Source organism: Tachysurus vachellii, chromosome 3 (assembly GCF_030014155.1).
Source record: "Tachysurus vachellii isolate PV-2020 chromosome 3, HZAU_Pvac_v1, whole genome shotgun sequence".
NCBI classification, from domain to species: Eukaryota; Metazoa; Chordata; class Actinopteri; order Siluriformes; family Bagridae; genus Tachysurus; species Tachysurus vachellii.
The window spans coordinates 20,577,740-20,598,227 of NC_083462.1; the positions used below are offsets into that span (position 1 = coordinate 20,577,740).

Consider the following 20,488-nt stretch of genomic DNA (forward strand, 5'->3'; position numbering starts at 1 on the left):
TCTTTTTCTAGTATGATACTTGTACTTTTACTCAAGTATTGCTTTCTAGTACTTTATACAACACTGGTCTGCAGTGTAAAACAGGGATCTGATTACAAACGGAATTTATTAAGCTTGTATATATTTCACTTAGACAAATAGCTATCCAACAAATTATGACATTCACTGTGTGAGCAAATCTCCCTTAGCTAGCAATGTTTTTATAATGTCTTGAACAGACAGATTTTTTTATTCTTTATTTTGTATTTGTTAAATTGTATTTTCAATAGTACATAGCCAAAATTCTGTGGACACATGCAGTGACTTTAACACTGATATGTGCTTAATGAACATCCCATTCCAGATTAATTTGCAGTTATAATAACCTCCACTTTTTTGGGAAGGCTGTCCACTAGATTTTGAAGTATGTCTGTGGGGATTTGTGCTCATTGAGCTACAAGTGCATTAGTGAAATCAGGGATTTGTAGCCCAGACTGAATAAAATTAATTTGTTTATAGATTATATAATGTATATAAAAAAAACTACAAACCACAAAGGGTTAAACATTTTGGTTCCAGTGTAGCACTCAAATTCCTGCTTATTTTTGTGTTAAATATTGTATCTGACTTGGTGATTGAGTGTAAGTACATGTAAGTAAATGTGTAAGAGCAAGTGGGTCACTTTTTTTTCACCTTTGTGGGTCACTCCTTGTACGTTTGACAAGGGGGCATGGCTTAATATAGGTGTAAAGGTGTTTGCTGTGAGGGAAGAGTGATAAAAATTAGTTTTTTAGGGATGCTAAAAATTACCCCCAGTAGTTGGGATACAAACAGTTCTGCTCTAGTATGTTTTAACTTATTGTATGAAGGCAAGACTGTTTCTTGTGTGTTTAGTACAGTGTTTTTGAGCAGTAAGTTATAACGAAGGATAAGATGCTACTTGTGCAGAACCTGCGAACATAGAGTTTGTGACAAAATGTTCTCACATTGCGTTTTCTTCATCAGACAAGATAAATGGAGTGATTATGTAACATTTAGCTGTTTATTGGGCAGGATATTCCTTTCCCACATCGCTATATCACAGGTCTGCAACAATTTATTTTAACTTTATTTTTAAAGAGAGAGAGAGAGAGAGAGAGAGAGAGAGAGAGATAGAGCATGTACTTGTGTAAGCCCAACTGATTTGCTGTCATAGAAGCTTTATTGATTCGCATTTCATTGATCATTGTGTTAGTTAAATTGTTTTATTTTTGCATTTTTTATTCCTTAATTGAATTCCAGTTTGGAGAAGAACCGCATTATGCTATGATGATGTTCATATATCCACATATGTTTGGCAATGTAGTGCTAAGTTATATTTATATGTTATATACAGAACAAACAAATTTAAGCCAAAACCTGATCTTTTTTCCTTTTTTTATGCATTTACCAGAATTCATCCACAGAGCAATCTGACATGTTTTCCTAGGCTGCAACACATATAAGGACCAGGTAGTTATTGAATGTGCTAGACTAGCAGAGTAGAGATTCCCATAATAACAGCCATGCTGTGCTTAGAGTACATGTTTATAAACAATTTCAAAATAGTGGGTACGTCTCAATCAGCTCCTTAAATGGTGAATCGGTATAGCGTACATGAATTTGGGCACTGATAAGGACTCACTACACAATGGTACTGTACACTGTTGACTCAATTTCCAGAGACATGACGTCAATAAGCATTGTAAAACTTGACTGCTGCCATTTAGCATCAACAGAGAGGATCTATATATTTGACATTATTTTATGTTGTTAAATGTACTTATGTACTTATACTTATCTAGCCAGTCTTTTAACATGCTACAATCTGTCATGAGCTTTAAATTCACAAAATTTTTAGACTTCTGGTAGTTCCCAGAATATTAAATTCTGTCGGTGGAGCGTCATATTTAGTTCCTGAATAAGGTTCTCTTGAGTCTGGTTCTTCTCAAGGTTTCTTCTTTTTCCATCTAAGGGAGTTTTTTCTCACCACAGTCACCTTAGTCACCTCAGACTTGTTCATTAAGGATAATTATTCAAACACATTTAAATAAAAGTCTAATATTAATCTTTTTGTACTATAGTTCTTATGTTTTATAAAGCTGCTTTGAGACAATGTCCATTGTTAAAAGCACTCTACAAATAACGTTGTGTAGTGGCACTTCGCACAGGACCACAGGCTAGCTTGTGGTATCTTTTATTAATCACATGAAAATCGTTAGACTCAAACAAACCATACACCGAGCATCACATAAAGATAAAAATCACCAATGTAAGAATTATTTGATGGCTGCCGCAACAACAATAACCAGCTACTTACTTTTTTGAGACATTTTTTGGTTGACTGAGAGTTTGGCCGCCATCTGAGAAGCTTCAGAAAATATGATGTCATTTTCAGTGCCCTGACTATTAGGGAACTAAGGAGCTGAATGGGATACACCTGCTATTTTACTTCTCTCATGTAATGTTTTTGTCTGGTTCATTTATTTTCAGAGAATTAGTCAGGACCTGATTTTGGAAGTCTCTGATGTTAATTGAGTCACACAGATGGTACCTTGTAGTCATGCCTTCTAGCGTTTGGTCGTTTTCCCATGTTCTACAAATGGCAAGTGTTTAAGATGCTATTTAATTCTGAGGACAGTAAATCAATGCTGAAATATGCAAGTATGGTTTAATCGCTTCGTATTAATACACCTCTGTCTTTGGCAGTTAGGTATAAAACGTACAGCTTGGCACAATAAACTTGAACAGAACTAATGGCTGTACTCACTTGTTGGTGCAGATGGAGCAGCTGTTTTCCCTATCAACAAATTAGAAAGAATTAGGAAAACAATTAAATTGTTTTTAGCTGTAACATCACCCAGAAATTGAGCATACCTTCTGAATCAGCTACTTTGGCTTCTGGAGCAGGTTTGCTCGTAACATCCGTTTTTTCTGGAGCTGGTTTGATGGCAGGCTGTTTCTTCTCAAGAGCAGGCCTTCTTTCTTTTTTACCTTTAACAGAAGAAAAGATAATGCCTTTACTTTTTTCCATTATTGTGATTGTCTCTGACATGATCATCAATCATTTTCTGCTAGTTTTATACAAATATATACACACAATTAATTTTTTTGGACTTCTAAGCCATGGCTTGTCAGGAATTCAGAGTACTCTGCAATTACAGAGTGATGTAAAAGCCAATCAGATGCTCATTTAATCTCAGCTGTCATGAGTGCACAGATAGTCTGTCAGGATTTTAGTCCGGTAAAATTGCTATAATCTTTAATATCCGGTATTAATACTATGGTGGGTTGGAGTGCCTAAATCTGATTAGTCTTTTCTAAAGCAGCCACACGGATGGTAGATAATATATATATAGTAACTAATTATTCCTAGGTACATTTAGAAGAAGCCTTTATTTGTCACATATACATTACAGCACATTAAAATTCATTCTTTGCATATCCTGATGTTGGAAGTTGGAGTGTGAGCACAGGTCCAGCCATGATACTGTGGCCTTGGAGCTAGTAGCCTTACTCAAGGGCCCAACAGTGGCAGCTTGGCAGTGCTGGGACTTGAACCCCAATCCACAACCCAGAGCCTTAACTGCTTGAGCAACCACTGCCCCAGTACTTTTGTTTATGGTGCAAGCTTGAGGAAAACTGATGTAATTTTATGGTCGTTTTCACTAAGGAGATTTCCAGCATTTTTGGAAGGAGTCTCCAGTCTCTGTGGTTTGTAACACTGACGAGTGACTTTGCAGCTTCTCTTTACAAGCTATATTTGATTTTTCTGGTCTTATTACCTTTAAGAACGAGAATAGAAAAGACTGCTGGGGGAATGATGAAGGACAGCTGCAGAAATGTAAGTAATAACAAGAACGAACTTGCTTTGTGAATGATCCGCCACATTAAACTGTAAATGGATATAAAAGGTGTTGTGAAATTGAATAGAAATAAAAAGAAATTGAAATGGAATATTGATATGAGGAACTGTTAAAGGAAACAAATCAGCCTTATGGTGGTAACAGTAACGGTACTCCTTGGGCCACATCACATAACCAGGTCCTTGATTATTTCCTTAAAACACCAAAACCAGCTTTCTTTTACTCTGTACATAGTATACATTCCAATATTTGCCAGTAATAATCTCCTAAATCTAATATTCTTTATTATATTTGCAGCTCACCTTTTACAGCAATGGTTCTGGCCACTTTAGCTAAAAAATAACAAACAAACAAACAAAAAAATAAAAAATAAATGTAGTGATTAATGCTGATAGTGTAATAGTTCTAGCCTTTCTGCATTACAATTTTTTAATTATTTAAAATAGAATAGAATTATTTATTTTGTCACATGTACATTACAGCACAGTGAAATTCTTTCTTTACATATCCCAACTTTAGAGGTTGGGGCCAGGGCACAGGGTCAGTCATGATACAGCACCCCTGGAGCATAGAGGGTTAAGGGCCTTGATCAAGGGCCCATAAGTGGCAGCTTGGCATTGCTTTGGCTTGAACCCTGATCCTCAACCCAAAGCCATAACCACTAGATACACCACTGCCCCAGTTATTTTTCTTTAAAATAAAATAAAATGTTACTTACCTGGAAGTACAGTATGTTTTGCTTTCATTGGCTTCCTTTTGGTTTTATCTGTCAATAAATCCAAACAGGAACATGATTTTACGACACCAAACAAAATATTTGTCTGGGATTGCAGTTTGAATTTGGGTTGAGGAATGTTATTCAATTATGTTGAAACCAATTACCGTCATGTTGTTTCAGTTTTTATAATGTTAATCAATCTTTATAAGACATGAAGACAGGAAACAGCAGGATCGTATTTTTCCGTCAGACTCAAAAACATGATTTCGCAACTGACTGACCTGATTATGGAGGCTGCTGTGAGCATTTTAATAAAATTTGAGCTAAAAGCTTAATGGCGACTAAAAATATTTGAAGTCACCTGAAGTCAAGAGTTAGCTAGATTTCTATGACTTCCTTTTCTTTGGGCTTTATTTCATCATTCAGTTCGGCTGCACTTGTTTTTACTCCTAGTTTACTTGAACAGGATACTGTTTAGCACTTCATGTTAAAATGAAAAGAAACAAAAAAGAGCAATTATGTCTTGAATAAAAAAAAAAAAATATGCAGCTTATTCACCTACCCGAGACTGCAGGCTTCACGTCCTTGACTTCTTTCTTCTCTTCTTTTCCTTTTGAGATGATTAAATGAACAGAACATTAGTGTGTAGTTATGCTGAATCAAAACTTTGTCATTAAACTGAAAAAGTGAGTATTCTAATTATTTTTCATTAAATTCCATGATTAAACATTACAAGCAGAGGTTTGATCAAAATAAGAGGAGCATAGTGTGTAGAAATTATGCTAAGCAATTCTGCTTAAATAAAACTGTTTTGCAGTTCTTCAGGTGATTAATCTGCCACAGATGCAATTACCTCTAATGGCATCAGTTGGATTTATTCCTGCTTTATAATTAAAAATATAATTGTTGGCCTCCAAAACGCATCGCAAGATGACTTGTCAAATTATCATGACAGACAATTTTGTTCTTTGCCACGCAAAGTGAATGAGAGTGAATGAGAGTGTGTGTGCCCTGCGATGGGTTGGCACTTCGTCCAGGGTGTATCCTGCCTTGATGCCCGATGACGCCTGAGATAGGCACAGGCTCCCCGTGACCTGAGGTAGTTCGGATAAGCAGTAGAAGATGAATGAATGAATGAATGTCTCGCACACAAGCTTCCAAAGCAAATGTGTGTTTTTATAATAAGGACCTGTCTCTCATAGGAATTGTGAGTGTCTTGCTCAACCGAGGCGTATTTAAAAAACACCTACATAACACCTTTGGGTTCATTCAGGTTTTAATTAATGTTTTATACTAATTAGTAAAGAAAATAGGAGAGAAAATGCAAATATGTTTTTGTTTATAAAGTGATTTTGCTCTTCTGAGGATTATGTTAATTGAATTTTACACTTGGATGTCAGAATTCATTGTAAAGGGAAAATGCCCGATTGTTGTTCATTAAAAAAACAGAATGTTCAATAGGAAAATCTAATTAAGGGTGTTTTCACACTTCGTTCGTCTGAGCACTTGAAGCATTCTCAGGCTGATTTAACAAGCGTGTTTTTTTCAAACACTCGAAATGACCCCAGAACCTCCTAAAAGAACCCAAAAACAAACAAACCAACCTCTGGAGACCATCTCAGGATTGGAGGGGGTCTCTGAATTTGAGTACGGTTTGTTTGTGGGTCTTTTTGGGGTTTGATTGATTTGTGTGATGAGACCCGAAGACACACCAGTCCACTTTGTGTATTCTTTTGCCAGAAACACCTTGAGGCTTTCCATTCATACTGTAGCTTCTAACACCTGGTCATGAGGTTTTGTCACCTCTGGAGGAGATCATTGCACTTATTGATATTTGAAGAGAGGACTAAATTGTTTAATGCCAGATGTCCTCAATGGTTGAGAAAGAACATTACAGTTTTTCATTTGTTTTCACCAACAATTAAGGACAGAAGTAACAAAAGAACATGGAAAAAAAGCACAAAGACAATGTGATGAATATCAACAGCTTGAATCCAAGTTGTTAAGAGGAGCTAAAAAGAAACTAGTACCCTGTTAAGTCCACTTGTATTGTGAACAACAAAAGCTTTGAGACGTTTTGCAATCGCTTTCTATTTCAAGTGGTTACTCTAAGGCAGGGGTCGGCAACCCGCGGCTCGGGAGCCGCAAGTGGCTCTTTCATACCACTGCTGTGGCTCCCTGTAGATTTGGAAAATAAATATTTAATTTAAATTTATTTTATTTTAGTTAGTTAGTTAAAAAAAAAATGAAATTCTAAGATTATGCTCTTGTAACATTAAAATAAACCGTGTTTAATTTTTTTGTCGCTCAAAATATGCGTCATATTTTGTTTTTCTCAAAATCAGCTTTCCTCCGCGGTGGACAAAATACACAAGTCTCCATGTGCGAACACCTGAGACAGATTCCAAGGGACCGTCTGCAAAGAGCAAAACCCGAAAGCGAATACAAAAAACAGTTAATAACTTCACTATAATACACTGTACTGTCACCAAATTCAGCTCACACATCACTGATGTCCTGATAGTTATACTACAACAATTATTTGGGAGAAATGTCTTTTTGTATAATTTTTATGATTTTTCATAATAAAAAAAAATCAAAAACTTCACAGTACAGTGTACAGTGTATTACAGTGAAGTTATTGCCTGTTTTATTTATTATGAAAAATCATAAAAATTATCGGGTTTTTGCACCTTTTCCCTTGGAATCTGTTTCTCAGCCGTTTGCACATAGAGACTTGTGTATTTTGTCCAACACAGAGGAAAGATGATTTTGAGGAAAATTGGGTTGTAGCTGCCTCTCTACATTACTACGATAAAAAAAGAAGTTCAAACTATTCAAAATATTTTTGTTTGCTTGCAGAAAGAAAATTTCGTTTACTCTGTAGCGGTTCATTGATTTCATAAATAAATAAAAACACACTAGTTTTTTCTATACTTTCCATAATGGTAAAAAACGATATATGCAGTGTTATCTTCATTTTAGATGTCAAATGGGTTTTGTGGCTCCCTGTGTTTTTTTTTCTGTGGGAAACGGGTCCATATGGCTCTTTGGGTGTTTAAGGTTGCTGACCCCTGCTCTAAGGTAATGATGACTTAATTTAAACTGATGATCTCCTGCAATCATCAGTTGAATTACAATCTCTATAGTTTAAACAAAAAAAAAATGAGTGGGCAACATGTTTGTGGAGGAAAAACCCCGTTGATTAGAAAGGACAGAGGAAACTGGTTTGAGCTGATCATAATTCGATCACTCCTAACAACCACAGTGAACAGAAAAGCAGCTCATCCTTGAGGTGGATGAGCTACAACAGCAGACGTCCACATGATTCACTTCTGTCAGCCAAGAACAGGCATCTAAGGCTATCTTGCCAAATCAAGACAGTTAAAGATTGGGAAGAAAAAAAATGCACTTTTTCCAGTCTTGAGCTGTCCATTTTCGCTAAATCGATGAGTCTTTGATAGCTTCAGATTCTCTTCTCATTTGTACATTAACAAGAGGTTTAAGTCTGCAGAATTTTTCCTGGCATCAGTAAATAAAAGATGACAGTAACTTAAGGTCCTGACCTGGATCTGAATGATTTTTATGCAGTATGATGCTGCCATGTGATTGAACGATGATTCATTCCATAACTTAATTGGAGTCCCAAGCTTTATACAATGACCTTTAAGATGCTTTGAGTCCTGATTTATTCAACACACAAGTACTCACAAGGTTACTTTGAAATTACGATTTGACCTTTGACGTATTTCAGTACATAAATAGCAATGTATAGGATGACCTTTAAGTAGCTTTTTGCCTTTACAATGTGCAGTATCATGTAACCTCATGTATATAAGATTACACACAGAAATCAATCAAGAATATTTTCTTAAAGAATTACTGTATAACAGAATTAATGATGTACAGTAGAAACTCGTCATACGAATTTAATTCGTTCTGGAGTTCTTAAGGCAAAAATTTGTAATTCTGAAGCGAATTTTCCTATAGGAAATACTGTAAATGCAGATCTGTTCCAGCCAACCAAAAATATTACCAGTAATACCAATTTTCAACACTACAATCCTATTTTTTATAAAAACAATCAATCTTTTGTTCTTTTTCTTGAGGATCATGCTTATAATGGATGCTGGCTAGCCGCACTCTCTAGCAATATCGCTTGTTTTTGCACCACCTGCCTTTTTACCAAATGATTTTTTTTCTGAATGTCCACTGAAAATAGCTCCCCTTTCTTCGTTCTACCATCCTTTCTAACTTTCTTGTGACCCATGGTGCTATGTCTTCACTAAACCTTGAACAAAATGCAAAAAAACTCATATCAGTTAGCTTTGCTTGGCACTCACGCAAACACGTCGAGTGGCAACTTAGCCAGTGTTCGTTTCGTTCGTATGCAGAAAATGCTTCGTTTATTGATGCAAATTTCTTGAAAAATTTCAATTCTTAAGGCAAAAATTTGTAAAGGAGTATTTGAAATTAGACTAACCTTTTTTCATGACTTTGGCCTTCTTTTTTGCTGTAGAAATATTTCATGCTTAGTCACCAGAATTTAGTTCAAATGAAGCAACAACTGATCAAATTCAAAAAGAAAAGAATATTATTAAATAAATAAAAACATACCGGCTTCAACTGATCTGAAAGGTTTTGTCAGCCTTGATAGTTCTGCAGGAGTTAAAGTACAGTCGGAATTAAAGTCATATTTATGATTTGATCCAGTTTTGTTTTCTTTAATGTTTTGTATGTGTCTCTGTACCTCGCCTATGTGGGATCAGTCTGAGCTTATCTTTGGGAGTCACGAGAACTGTAACACATGTGTGTATGCGACCCAAAAGCATATAACTGTGCGATAATATTTGAGTTATATATTGTGAAAGAAAAAAGTTCCTAAAACGTTAACACCTACCTTTCCTTCTCTGAGGTATTACTTTCTTTTCAGGTGCCTTTGCTTTCAATAGTTTAGAGACAGCAACTGGAAAAGACATGTACAGTATGTTACAATGAATCAGGGACGTTTTCAAAGGCAGTGCTTTCAAATTACACAGTAAAGGAGTAATATTACAGATCTGATATTTGGCCGCATACTGTTCAACATAGCAGAATTGATCTAAAACATGTGATTATGTTTGTCTGTTGTGATGCCAATTTCTCAATTCTGATTGGCCAGAAGGTAATAAGACAAACAGGACAGATTTAAAAACACCTGTATTCATCTATAATAGTGAATGCTACTTGAAAGAAATCATTTATTTAGCATTGTCCGAAGGAGTCTTTAGGAGTCTTTTAGGAGCTTTAAAACAGAGATAAAGCTGATAATTTTTTTGTCTTAACTGAGAAAGAGAAGCTGCTGAGGGAATATCTGTTTACAGCTGCTTTAACATGAGTAATTACCTGTTTCATGGATCTTAAACATTAAAGAACTATGAATGAATTAAAAAAGTTGAACTAGAATGGATGCGACGTTGGTGCAATATAAGATGAGTGAAATCTGTTAATAAGACAAGTGACAAATGGTATTGCCGGCCCTAGACTCAAACCCACAACCTTAGGGTTAGGAGTAAAACTCTCTAACCATTAGGCTACGACTTCCCCTAATGATTATTTTCCTGTATCTGCACATTCAAAATGTTTCACATCTTACCTATAACATGGCCATTTATCAGATTTATCAGATCAGATTTTTGGTGTTTCATGTGGCAGGCCCACATGTTCCACATGAAATCCAATAACATAAGCTTTAATGTTATAAAAAAAATTATATTTTCAATCTTAGCATTTCGTTAAAACGTCTATTTACAGAATTCCATACCATTCTTTGTAGGTGTTACTTTTCGCTTCTTAACAGGCGGCTCTGAAATTTGGAATACAGTCTTCAGTTATATATTCTCACCATCGCTCACACCAGAGAAGAAAATCCAGAATTTTTCTTGCGGGCTGAATTAGTTGAGGACTTTACCTTTCTTTTTTGTAGCGTGCTTTGGTGTCTTTTGTTCAGCATCTGGATTTTTAAACGTCATAGAGAATATCATGTAAGCATGGAAACAGGACTTCATAAAAGGGGCTATTTAATATAATAATAAAAAAAAAGCAGTGTAATTTGGATATTCCATGATATCCTTGTGAGGTTACTAAATAATGGAACTACAACCAGAATAACTAAGTAGCCTTAAACAATAAAAATAAACATGTATCAATAACTTCAATAATTTGAGATTCAAGATGCACATATTATATACTGTATATGGTGCAAGCTACAATTTTAAGAATAAAAAATATAGTTATATTGCAGTCAATGCGATATAACTGATAAGTCAGTTATTAATATCGATATGTTTTAGAATAATTTTGCAGATATGAGGGAATAATCTAGGTTGTCCTAGATTATTTTAGGTTGTCCTTTTTATTATAGTCCAGGATTAATATGGGCTTTTTGTCACTTCCTGATGCCACAGCTGCATTACATTAGTACCACACTAGCTTTTTTTTTTTTGGACAATATGAAACAACAGTGGTGGTGTCTGTAAAAGCGAATTTTGAAGAAAGAGGAGCCCTGCGCAGGTTTATTATTTTTTATTGTGCCCACCATGGTAAGTTTCCTCCTTGTCTTGTCCAAGGTCATAGCTAGTAAAAAAACTGTCACACGTGATATTGTGACCCCGCAGTCCAGTACTACACGTTTTCCTTGTTTTTTCTCAGGGATGCCACTTGCAGGTTTGCCTGTGTAAATCTGTAGATTCCATGCATAGCTGGTTTTTGCATCACTGGCTGTCCAGATTTTTATGTCATATTTAGCTGGCTTTCTATGCATCTATTGCCGGAAGGGGAATTTTCAACGGAAAGGGACAAAACGCTCATCTACTGTCACCTCTGGCCCTGGGTTGAACATCAGTCAAAGAAGCTGCACCCATCTCTCCCAGACAGCCCTGATGGGAGACTTTCAGACTTTGCTCTAGTATCTCTTGTCAAATCTGAGGGCTCTTGATATCATTAGAAAGTTCTGAAGTGACATTGTTGCCTTTCGATGCACAGTACTGTAGATCTGTACACTCCAGCAAGTAGAAGAACACCAATATTCAGGCATTCCTCATCAATGTTATTCCACATGTCGGTGTGGACTTTTTTCCTTAAAGGTTTGTCATAGAAATTATGACTTTGTTTAGTGACAATGGCACAAACAGATCAAAACGTCTTGATATCACTTATTCTCGTCACAGCAAACCTCATGATCCCAGGGATCATTTTAATGACATTTGCAGCAGCTGCCCTGCCAATTAAGTCAGGAGGTACTGCGCTCCAATAAATGTTACCACTTTTGGATTTAAATGTTTCAGCAGGAGCGGGAGCAGCTTCAGCACCGACAACCACCTCATCAGACTCGTCAGATGTGTCTGTGTCTTGCGGTTGATACTCTACGTTATCTTACTCCTCATAAACCCGCTCATCCTATTGTAATGCATTACTAGGTGGTTGTCCTGCATCTTTAATAAATAGGCTACAGTTAGTCCAAAATGCAGCTGCCAGATTTCTTACCAGAACCAGAAAGTATGACCATATAACCCCAATTTTATCATCTCTACATTGGCTACCTGTTAAGTTTAGAATTGATTACAAAGTGCTGCTACTCACGTATAAGGCTCTTAATGGTTTAGCTCCCATGTATCTAACTAGTCTTCCAACATGTTACCAATCCTTCACACTCTCTGAGATCACAAAACTCAGGACTTCTGGTAGTTCCAAGAATATCTAAGTCTACTAAAGGCGAGGTAGAGCATTTTCATATTTAGCTCCCAAACTTTGGAATATTCTTCCTGATAGTGTTTGGGGCTCAGACACACTTTCCCAGTTTAAATGTAGATTAAAAACTCATCTCTTTAGTCAGGCGTACACATAATACATCCCATAATACTGTGCACTATTATATCAGACTTGCAAATATTATGAACAGCAGATACAGTATGTTAATCTCTCTCCACTGCTTCTCTCTTTCTACCCATCCCGAGGCATCCAGAAACTGTACCAGCTCTGATCGTCTTCCGTGCGATGAAGATTTTGGACCTCCACTGAGATGAGGCCGATTCGGAGAATCCTGAGGCATCTAGAGATCTATCAGCTACAGTTAGACTCTGCTACACTAAAAATATGTGAACTCCATGTGATCTTTTGCATCAATACAACATCTATTTGACTGTATTTTTATAATCACACCCTCCAGTGTCACCCATATGAGGATGGGTTCCCCTTTGATTCTGGTTCCTCTCAAGGTTTCTTCCTTACCATCTAAGGGAGTTTTTCCTTGCCACTGCTGCCTGAGTCACCTCAGACTTGCTCACAGGGGATATATACATAAAAATTGTGAACTAAATCCATCAAATATTAATCTTGAATTTTGTACTCTATTTATCTTTATATTATTCTTTATAATAACCTTCTGTTCTATGTTTCTGTTCTGTAAAGCTGCTTTGAGACAATGTCAATTGTAAAAAGCGCTATACAAATAAACTTGAATTGAATTGAAAACTTGAATTGAATCATCCATATCACTATGCTGTTCCATGTCCTCTGCCTCATTTTCAGCAAATATATGATCCAGAGCTTGTTTTAAATCTTCTTTTTATTTTCACATGGTGCAAAATAGAGATGTGTACTCTGCAAATCACTAACTCTAAACTGAATTGGTCTTATGCATGCCTTACGTGTCTGGACATGTCCGTCATTGTTTGTTCAGGGAAGGTGAAGACAGAAGCCCCTAACTAAAGCTCACAGGGTTGGAAGAGAAGCTGGCTGTCAGTGGGCTGTTGGCTGACAGTGTTATTGAGCTAACAGTGTGTTTATGATTTCAGATTTGGCACTAATTACAGTATTATATTATAATTTTATATTATAACTGGGTCGAAACCGACCCTAACAAAACAAAGGTCATAATTTTCACCAGAGCATTTTAGAATTTAGTAAAATTGATTTTTTTTTATTTTTTATTTTCATTAAATAGAGGTTCCTGACAAAGTCATATGTTTACATGGTACTTTTATGCATTTTAAACCTAAAAATGTGTGGCTTGCTTCTCCTTTGTTTTGTACCAAGCTACTGTGAAATGGTGTTTATTTTTAATAAATTGTTGCCACAAATTAATATCCTGAAAGTACAAAGCAGAAGACGCAAACTAGGAGATGCAAACCAGGAAACACAAACCAGGTGACCCAAACCAGGTGACGCAAACCAGGAGACACAAACCAGGTGACGCAAACCAGGTGACGCAAACCAGGTGACACAAACCAGGAGACGCAAAACAGGAGACGCAAACCAAGTGACGCAATCCAGGAGACGCAAACCAGAAGACTCAAACCAGGTGACACAAACCAGGTGACACAAACCAGGAGATGCAAACCAGAAGATGCAAACCAGGAAGTCCAAAATAGAAGGCACAAATCACAAGAGCAATCCAGGAGGCTCAAATCAGGAGACGCAAACCAAGAGATGCAAACCAGCCCATTATTTAATTTATATATTGAAACGTCCTTTTGTTGGGTGGGAGTCGATAGTCATGTAAGTTAATACAGACTAAAGGGATATATGTGTAACAAGGCCGCTGACTCCATCGGGCCTATAAGCATCATTTCAGTGTTGAAGTCATGTGTAATATTATTATCAACAGTGGTCGAATTTAATTGTTTTCTGTGTGTCTCTCATTTTAAAACATTTTAATGTTTTTATTTTCACTGTATAAAGCAGAATTGTGCTGTGAAGAAAGGACATACCTTGTCTTTGAAGCGTGACTGCATGAGTTGCTATTGCAGCAAATTGTGCCTCTGAAGAAAAAAAAGCAAAACAAAAAACATCAAAATAGTCAAAATCCCAGTAAACTGATGTCTTCAAATTAGAATTGCAAGGAAGACACAGCAAGTAAAGAGTCAGCTCAGGGTTGAGCAGCACACTGCTGATTAGGACAGCATGAAAACACACCACCAAACAGTCTGGAGACTTTATTTCTCTCCTCTTTCATTAAAGTTATTGTATTATAAGAGCAGGAAAAAAACAACACAGGGAGCCCCAATACTTCAGTGCAAAGCACAACCCTGTCAGTTCGACCATCAGTTGTCTATCAGGACAACTACAGTAGTGAAAGCCCTGACTGGTAGCATGGCATCATAGCTTCCCAGCCTATTTTCTGAGCAACACATAAACAGCGCACAAAAAGAAAACACACACATATTGTAGTTCCAAGTTTAATAATGAGACTTAATCTTACTAATTACTCTGGCAAGGGAGAAGTGCTAATTATTCCCTCAGTCTAAAAATAGAGCTTGAATTGTTTTCTACACCATTAAATATCAATTTCAGACTCTAGAATAAGGAGCATTTTTTAAGAAATGGAAGATGGGCAATATATTACTGTAAAAATGTTTTTTTACAGTAGGTTTTTCAGAGGTATTCACTTAATACACTTAAATTTCTCTTCATCGGATATGTAGTGTCATAACCTTTTTTTTTTCTTTTGTTACACAAATGTTTTTTTTTTTGCATCAGTAATCACTGTTTTCCAAAAAATTGTTTGATTTGCGTATTCAGAACAAAGCATATTACATTTCCAGACTCCTTAGTTTCACTAATTGGAAGGATTTTACAGATACGTTTGTCAAAATGTTTAATATTGTTGGATTTGCGAATATTTTATACAGAAAAAATGGTATAAACAACCTATTATATTATTATTATTATTATTATTGTTGTTGTTGTTGTTGTTGTTGTTTTTGATTAAAGAAAGAATTTGCAAACATTTTCCTTAAATGATTTTTTTATTGAACAACAACAATAATAATAATAGATTATTTTGTATCTCTATTTTGTTTATTTTAGATTATTTATTTTTTGTATAAAATCTAACACAAATCTAACAACATTCCCAATGAAGTCTCTAAAATGCTTTCATTTGACAGCATCATCACAGTGAAATTAAATATTTTTGTTCTAGATTTTTGCTTGTTATGCAAATGATTTATGCAGAAATATGTAAATAAAACCATTTTAAAAAAGCTTTACTGGTAGAAATAAAAATGGACTTTTTAAAAAGTTAGCAAAGAAAGCTAACTTTGTCTATTGACGATCAGCTGGCCAAGAATGATTCTGATATCTACTGTATAAAAATAATGTGACATACACATATTTAATCATTTTTTATTTGTAAACAATTCAATATTTATGAGTTAATTCAATCCCCTTTAACTCTGTTGTAACACTACCACAATATAAAAAGAGCAACAGAGTTCAAATACTTCTGCAAGACACCATTTTCTGCTGTAAAAGCACACATTCACATGCATTAGCAGTTATAAATTCATCACTCAGGCTTTAAAGCTGCAGTCACATGCATTAGCTTTGTCAGCTGTGAAACAAATGACCCATGCTAATCGAAGTGAAGGAGCTTTTAATACCTCGCACCGGCGTCGGTGGTAATGGACTATCTGTGACTATGTGATGCACTGTGAAATAATAGTGACACTGATTATTAATTTCAGTCAAATTTTATAATGATAGTATAAAAAAGGAGGAGCATTTGATGTACATCCTGATCGCGGAGTACTCACCGTACCAGCCGGGCGGTGCTGGGCAGTACACCGGCGTTGGACGGCATGCTGGGACTGCAACATGGTATGAATAAACATTTTCTCTTCATACACACTTTTACACATAGAAATACATGTGTGTTGTGTTGTTTTGTGGTGTAGTTATAAGACACTTACGATCCTGCAGTGGGGCCACGACGTCAACGTCTTCTAAAAGGAGCAGACAGAAATGGAGCATTTTATAACGTTTGTCCAACAAGTACACCTGATTTTTTCACAGAAGTGGTATATCAGTATAAGACCATTATAGTGTTTGCAAACAAAAGAAAAATGTACATGAAAATGAATGTACTGTTTTCAATTCAATTCAAATTTATTTGTATAGCGGTTTTAACAATAGACATAGTCTCAAAGCAGCTTTACAGAACATAAGAAACATAATACAAAAATATATATTATACAGAGATTAATATAATGCAAGAATTCAAGATTAATATTTGACTTATATTTAATGTGTTTGTATTTATCCACAATGATCAAATCTGTGGTGAGGAAAAACTCCCTTAGATGGTAGAGGAAGGAACCAGACTCAAAAGTGAACCTCATCCTCATTTGGGTGACACTGGATTATGTGATTATAAATATACAGTCCGGCAATTGTGTATTGATTAGAAGGTTGTTGCACTCAAAGACCACATGTAGTTGGAATCTCCGCTTAGAATGTCTGAATACTGTACTTCATGAAGCTGAATACAACTGGAGCTGGTACATCTTTAGATGCCTCAGGATCCTCACAGAGATTTATTTGGTTTGCAGAACTGAGTAGCCTAGAAACCTGATGCTATTTAGAGTGGTTTACAATGTGACTTAGTAATTAAATTTAGATGTTAAAGTGTTATTCATTTGTTGTTAAAAACTATTAGAAACTATTAGATTCCTTAACAACCAGAACTAAACTGTTATCGAACACACACATACACACGCACTTGTACACCACATTTCAATACCTCATCCATCTGCTGATTTACACGTGTATACATGTTTCCAAGAACCCTCTTTGTTCCTATATTTTTGCACAATGTACTGCATAATATACAGACTGCACACAGGTCAGCGCTATTTTGTGTATTTGTCCTGTAGTGTAGTCTTTTGTCTTAAACTGTTTGCACTGCGTTAGCACCATGGTCCTGGAGAAACGTTGTTTCATTTGACTTTCAGCTATGTATGGTTAAAATGACAGTATAAGCTTCTTGACTCTTGGCTTCACTTGGCTTGGCTGTCCTGTCACCATATCATCAGATATCATCGTGCCTTGAGAGCTTTTCACACCACAGGTTGAACCTCAGGTAAAGAACGTTCCCGCAGCATTGGATTTTACCCCGGGGTCATTAATCCCAACAGCACTTTTGTATTCTTAACCTCACAATGTGGTACCAAACATTCATTCATTCATTCATTCATCTTCTACCGCTTATCCGAACTACCTCGGGTCACAGGGAGCCTGTGCCTATCTCAGGCGTCATTGGGCATCAAGGCAGGATACACCCTGGATGGAGCCTGTGCCTATCTCAGGCGTCATTGGGCATCAAGGCAGGATACACCCTGGATGGAGTGCCAACCCATCACAGGGCACACACACACTCTCATTCACTCACACACTCACACACTACGGACAATTTTCCAGAGATGCCAATCAACCTACCATGCATGTCTTTGGACCAGGGAGGAAACCGGAGTACCCGGAGGAAACCCTCAGGCACGGGGAGAACATGCAAACTCCACACACACAAGGCAGAGGCGGGAATTGAACCCACAACCCTGGAGGTGTGAGGCGAACGTGCTAACCACTAAGCCACCGTGCCCCCCTGGTGCCAAACATGCACAGTGTAAAATGATGCTTATGAACAGAAATTGAACAGCACGCGCATCATATCACGTGAAAACCAGGACGTAGCATCAGGCACAAAACATTAAACATCACGAAAATGCGATCCTATAGTATGTGGGAATCTGTTCACTTCTTTCTCTCATCAGCTTCTTTATTTTCTTTCTTTTGAAGTTAATTATGTAAAAAAATTAAAATGAAACCCCACTTTTTTATATTGCTGAAATTCTGACACTAGTGACAGATGTTTCCAGAGAAAATCCCATCATCTCTTTTATCGGTATGTTTTATCAGGATCCGTGGCTCCACATGAACAACCTGGAGATACCTGGGATTGCTGTGTATGAGTTTTACTTAGATACCATGAAGACGGCTTTGGACCATGAGGAGTTTTTCACTCAAATCTCCATCAGTGTGTGAACAGTTGATAACTTTAACAAAGTAAGCTCCATTTAAAAAATTGTAACCCAGATGAGGACTGGTTCCCTGTTGAGGCTGGTTCCTATCATAGATTCATCCTCGTGTCGTCTCAGGGATTTTTTTCCTACTCTTTCTTCGTTACTGAGCTGCTGTCAGAGCTTCTGTTAGAGAAACAGAGTGTGCATGATGTTTCAGCAAGGTGTAAACAAGTCACAAAGCTTATAAATGCTGATGGGACTGAAAGCTGCTCTGTTAAAAGCCCTAATCAGGAACGGATTTCCATTTTACTCGCATTTGTATTGCTTTTTAGTGCACAGGAAGTGCTCCTGAATAATATAATCAATAGCAATGGTGTCAAGGGAAAGCTATATGTTTGTTTCACGATGTACAAATGAACAACTACAAGCTAAACATGCAAGAACTTTTTTTATCTTAAGTGTTTTGGAAGGTGAATTAAAGCAGGATGGATAATAAATGCACACCGACAGACTTCGACCTTAAAAGGTTTTAAGCTTTCTTATTATCATCATTAACCTGCCTTTTTTAACTATATATTAAAATACTATTAGCCATTGAGTGGAAATCAAAACAGCAAGTGAGGTAATGAGAGTAAATCAAAACAGGAAATGTGGAAATGAGGGAATATCAAAACAGAAGTTAGGAATTGAGCAGTTTATCAACACAGAAAGTTAGATGAGTGGAAATTATAACAGGAAGTTGGCAAACCATAGGAAATAAACACATGAAGTTAGGAAATGAGTAGAATGCAAACAGGAAGTGTGGAAATAAGGGGAAATCAAAACGGAAGTTAGGAAGTGAGTGGGTTATCAACATGGAAAGTTAGATGATTGGAAATCATAACCAAAAGGTAGCAAAAGGACATAAATAAAAACATGATGTGAGGAAATGAGGGAAAAGCAAAACAGGAAGTGAGGAAATGAGGGGAAATCAAAACAGGAAGTTATGAATTAGGGGAATTCACAAAAAGTGATAGAAAAGCTTTTTTTTTCACCTTTTTTCTGCAGTAGCTCTGAATCCACCACCTGCTTCACAGCTGGAGGACAAAAATACATACATACAAAACTGTACAAATGCAACAATGGATTTTTTTAGTAAATTAATAAACTTTTCTACATTTTGTTCATTATTTTTATTAATATGCACTGATTTCATTCAAATGCGCTAATCTTATTTTTAGAAATAACATTTTTGCAAAGGAGTTCTATAAAATTGCAATTTGATGTTGCTGGTGAAATATCATTTATGTTGTTGAGCTATTCCTTTTATTCATTAATTTATTTGTTGATTAGTTTATTCATTGCTTCATTAATGTATTACAATAAGAAATATGAAGGCTATATATATTTTGTGGTTTTATAATTCATTTTAGCATCAAACTCTGTGATTTGCTAATAAAATGGTATAGTAATATGTTAGATCCTGCAACTTGAATAATAATAAAATGTTTAAAACAACCCTTAATATTTATTGAACCAGAAAAAAATGGTTTGATACCTTGCTCAGGCTTTTGTTGTGGCTGCTTTATTTCTTCCTCTAAAAAAGGAAGGCAGGAATGAAGTAGGGGATGGAAAGGAAGGAAGGAAGGGAGGAAGGAAGGAAGGAAGGAAGGGAGAAAGGGAAGAAGGAAGGAAGGACGGAAGGAAGGAAGTAAAAAGGGAAGAAGGAAGGAAGGAAGGAAAAAAGGGAAGGAAGGAATGAAGGAAGGAAGGAAGGAAGGAAGGAAAAAGGGAAGGAAGAAAGGAAGGAAGGAAGGAAGGGAAGGAAAAAGGAAAGGAAGGAAGGTTTAAAAAAATGGCTTATTAAAGATCTTAAGCCTCAGTGGAAATCCATCTGATTTATACAACATTTCTTCTCTATGTTCACACTAACATGTTCTTCTTTTCTTTTTCTACTGTATGTGCTACATGAAACAACCTGCTACATCCTATATTACGTTACTCTGTTTTGTGTGTCCCCCCCCCCCCCCCCCCGAAAATTATCTTTAATTTTTCCTGTTCACAAATCATTCAGCCACTTTACCTAAATT

General features: G+C 36.3%; 1 protein-coding gene across 9 annotated transcripts in view; it reads right to left on the reverse strand.

Annotated features, from left to right (window-relative positions):
* trdn (triadin) overlaps positions 1–20,488 on the reverse strand; it is a 65,595-nt gene that overhangs the window by 6,032 nt on the left and 39,075 nt on the right. For 4 of the 9 annotated variants that reach the window (XM_060866228.1, XM_060866225.1, XM_060866223.1 and 1 more), the window contains 17 exons: positions 19,957–19,995; positions 19,454–19,495; positions 16,314–16,346; positions 16,158–16,211; positions 16,005–16,052; positions 14,331–14,381; positions 10,532–10,573; positions 10,385–10,426; positions 9,482–9,547; positions 9,332–9,379; positions 9,199–9,240; positions 9,065–9,094; positions 5,144–5,191; positions 4,582–4,629; positions 4,166–4,195; positions 2,875–2,991; positions 2,768–2,797 (listed from right to left, as the gene is read on the reverse strand). In XM_060866228.1, coding sequence (XP_060722211.1) covers positions 2,768–2,797; positions 2,875–2,991; positions 4,166–4,195; positions 4,582–4,629; positions 5,144–5,191; positions 9,065–9,094; positions 9,199–9,240; positions 9,332–9,379; positions 9,482–9,547; positions 10,385–10,426; positions 10,532–10,573; positions 14,331–14,381; positions 16,005–16,052; positions 16,158–16,211; positions 16,314–16,346; positions 19,454–19,495; positions 19,957–19,995 — 810 coding nt within the window. Of the gene's footprint in view, positions 1–2,543; positions 2,594–2,767; positions 2,798–2,874; positions 2,992–4,165; positions 4,196–4,581; positions 4,630–5,143; positions 5,192–9,064; positions 9,095–9,198; positions 9,241–9,331; positions 9,380–9,481; positions 9,548–10,384; positions 10,427–10,531; positions 10,574–14,330; positions 14,382–16,004; positions 16,053–16,157; positions 16,212–16,313; positions 16,347–19,453; positions 19,496–19,956; positions 19,996–20,488 lie in introns of those variants that run through there. The other 5 variants (XM_060866224.1, XM_060866222.1, XM_060866229.1 and 2 more) reach the window with 4 other exon arrangements.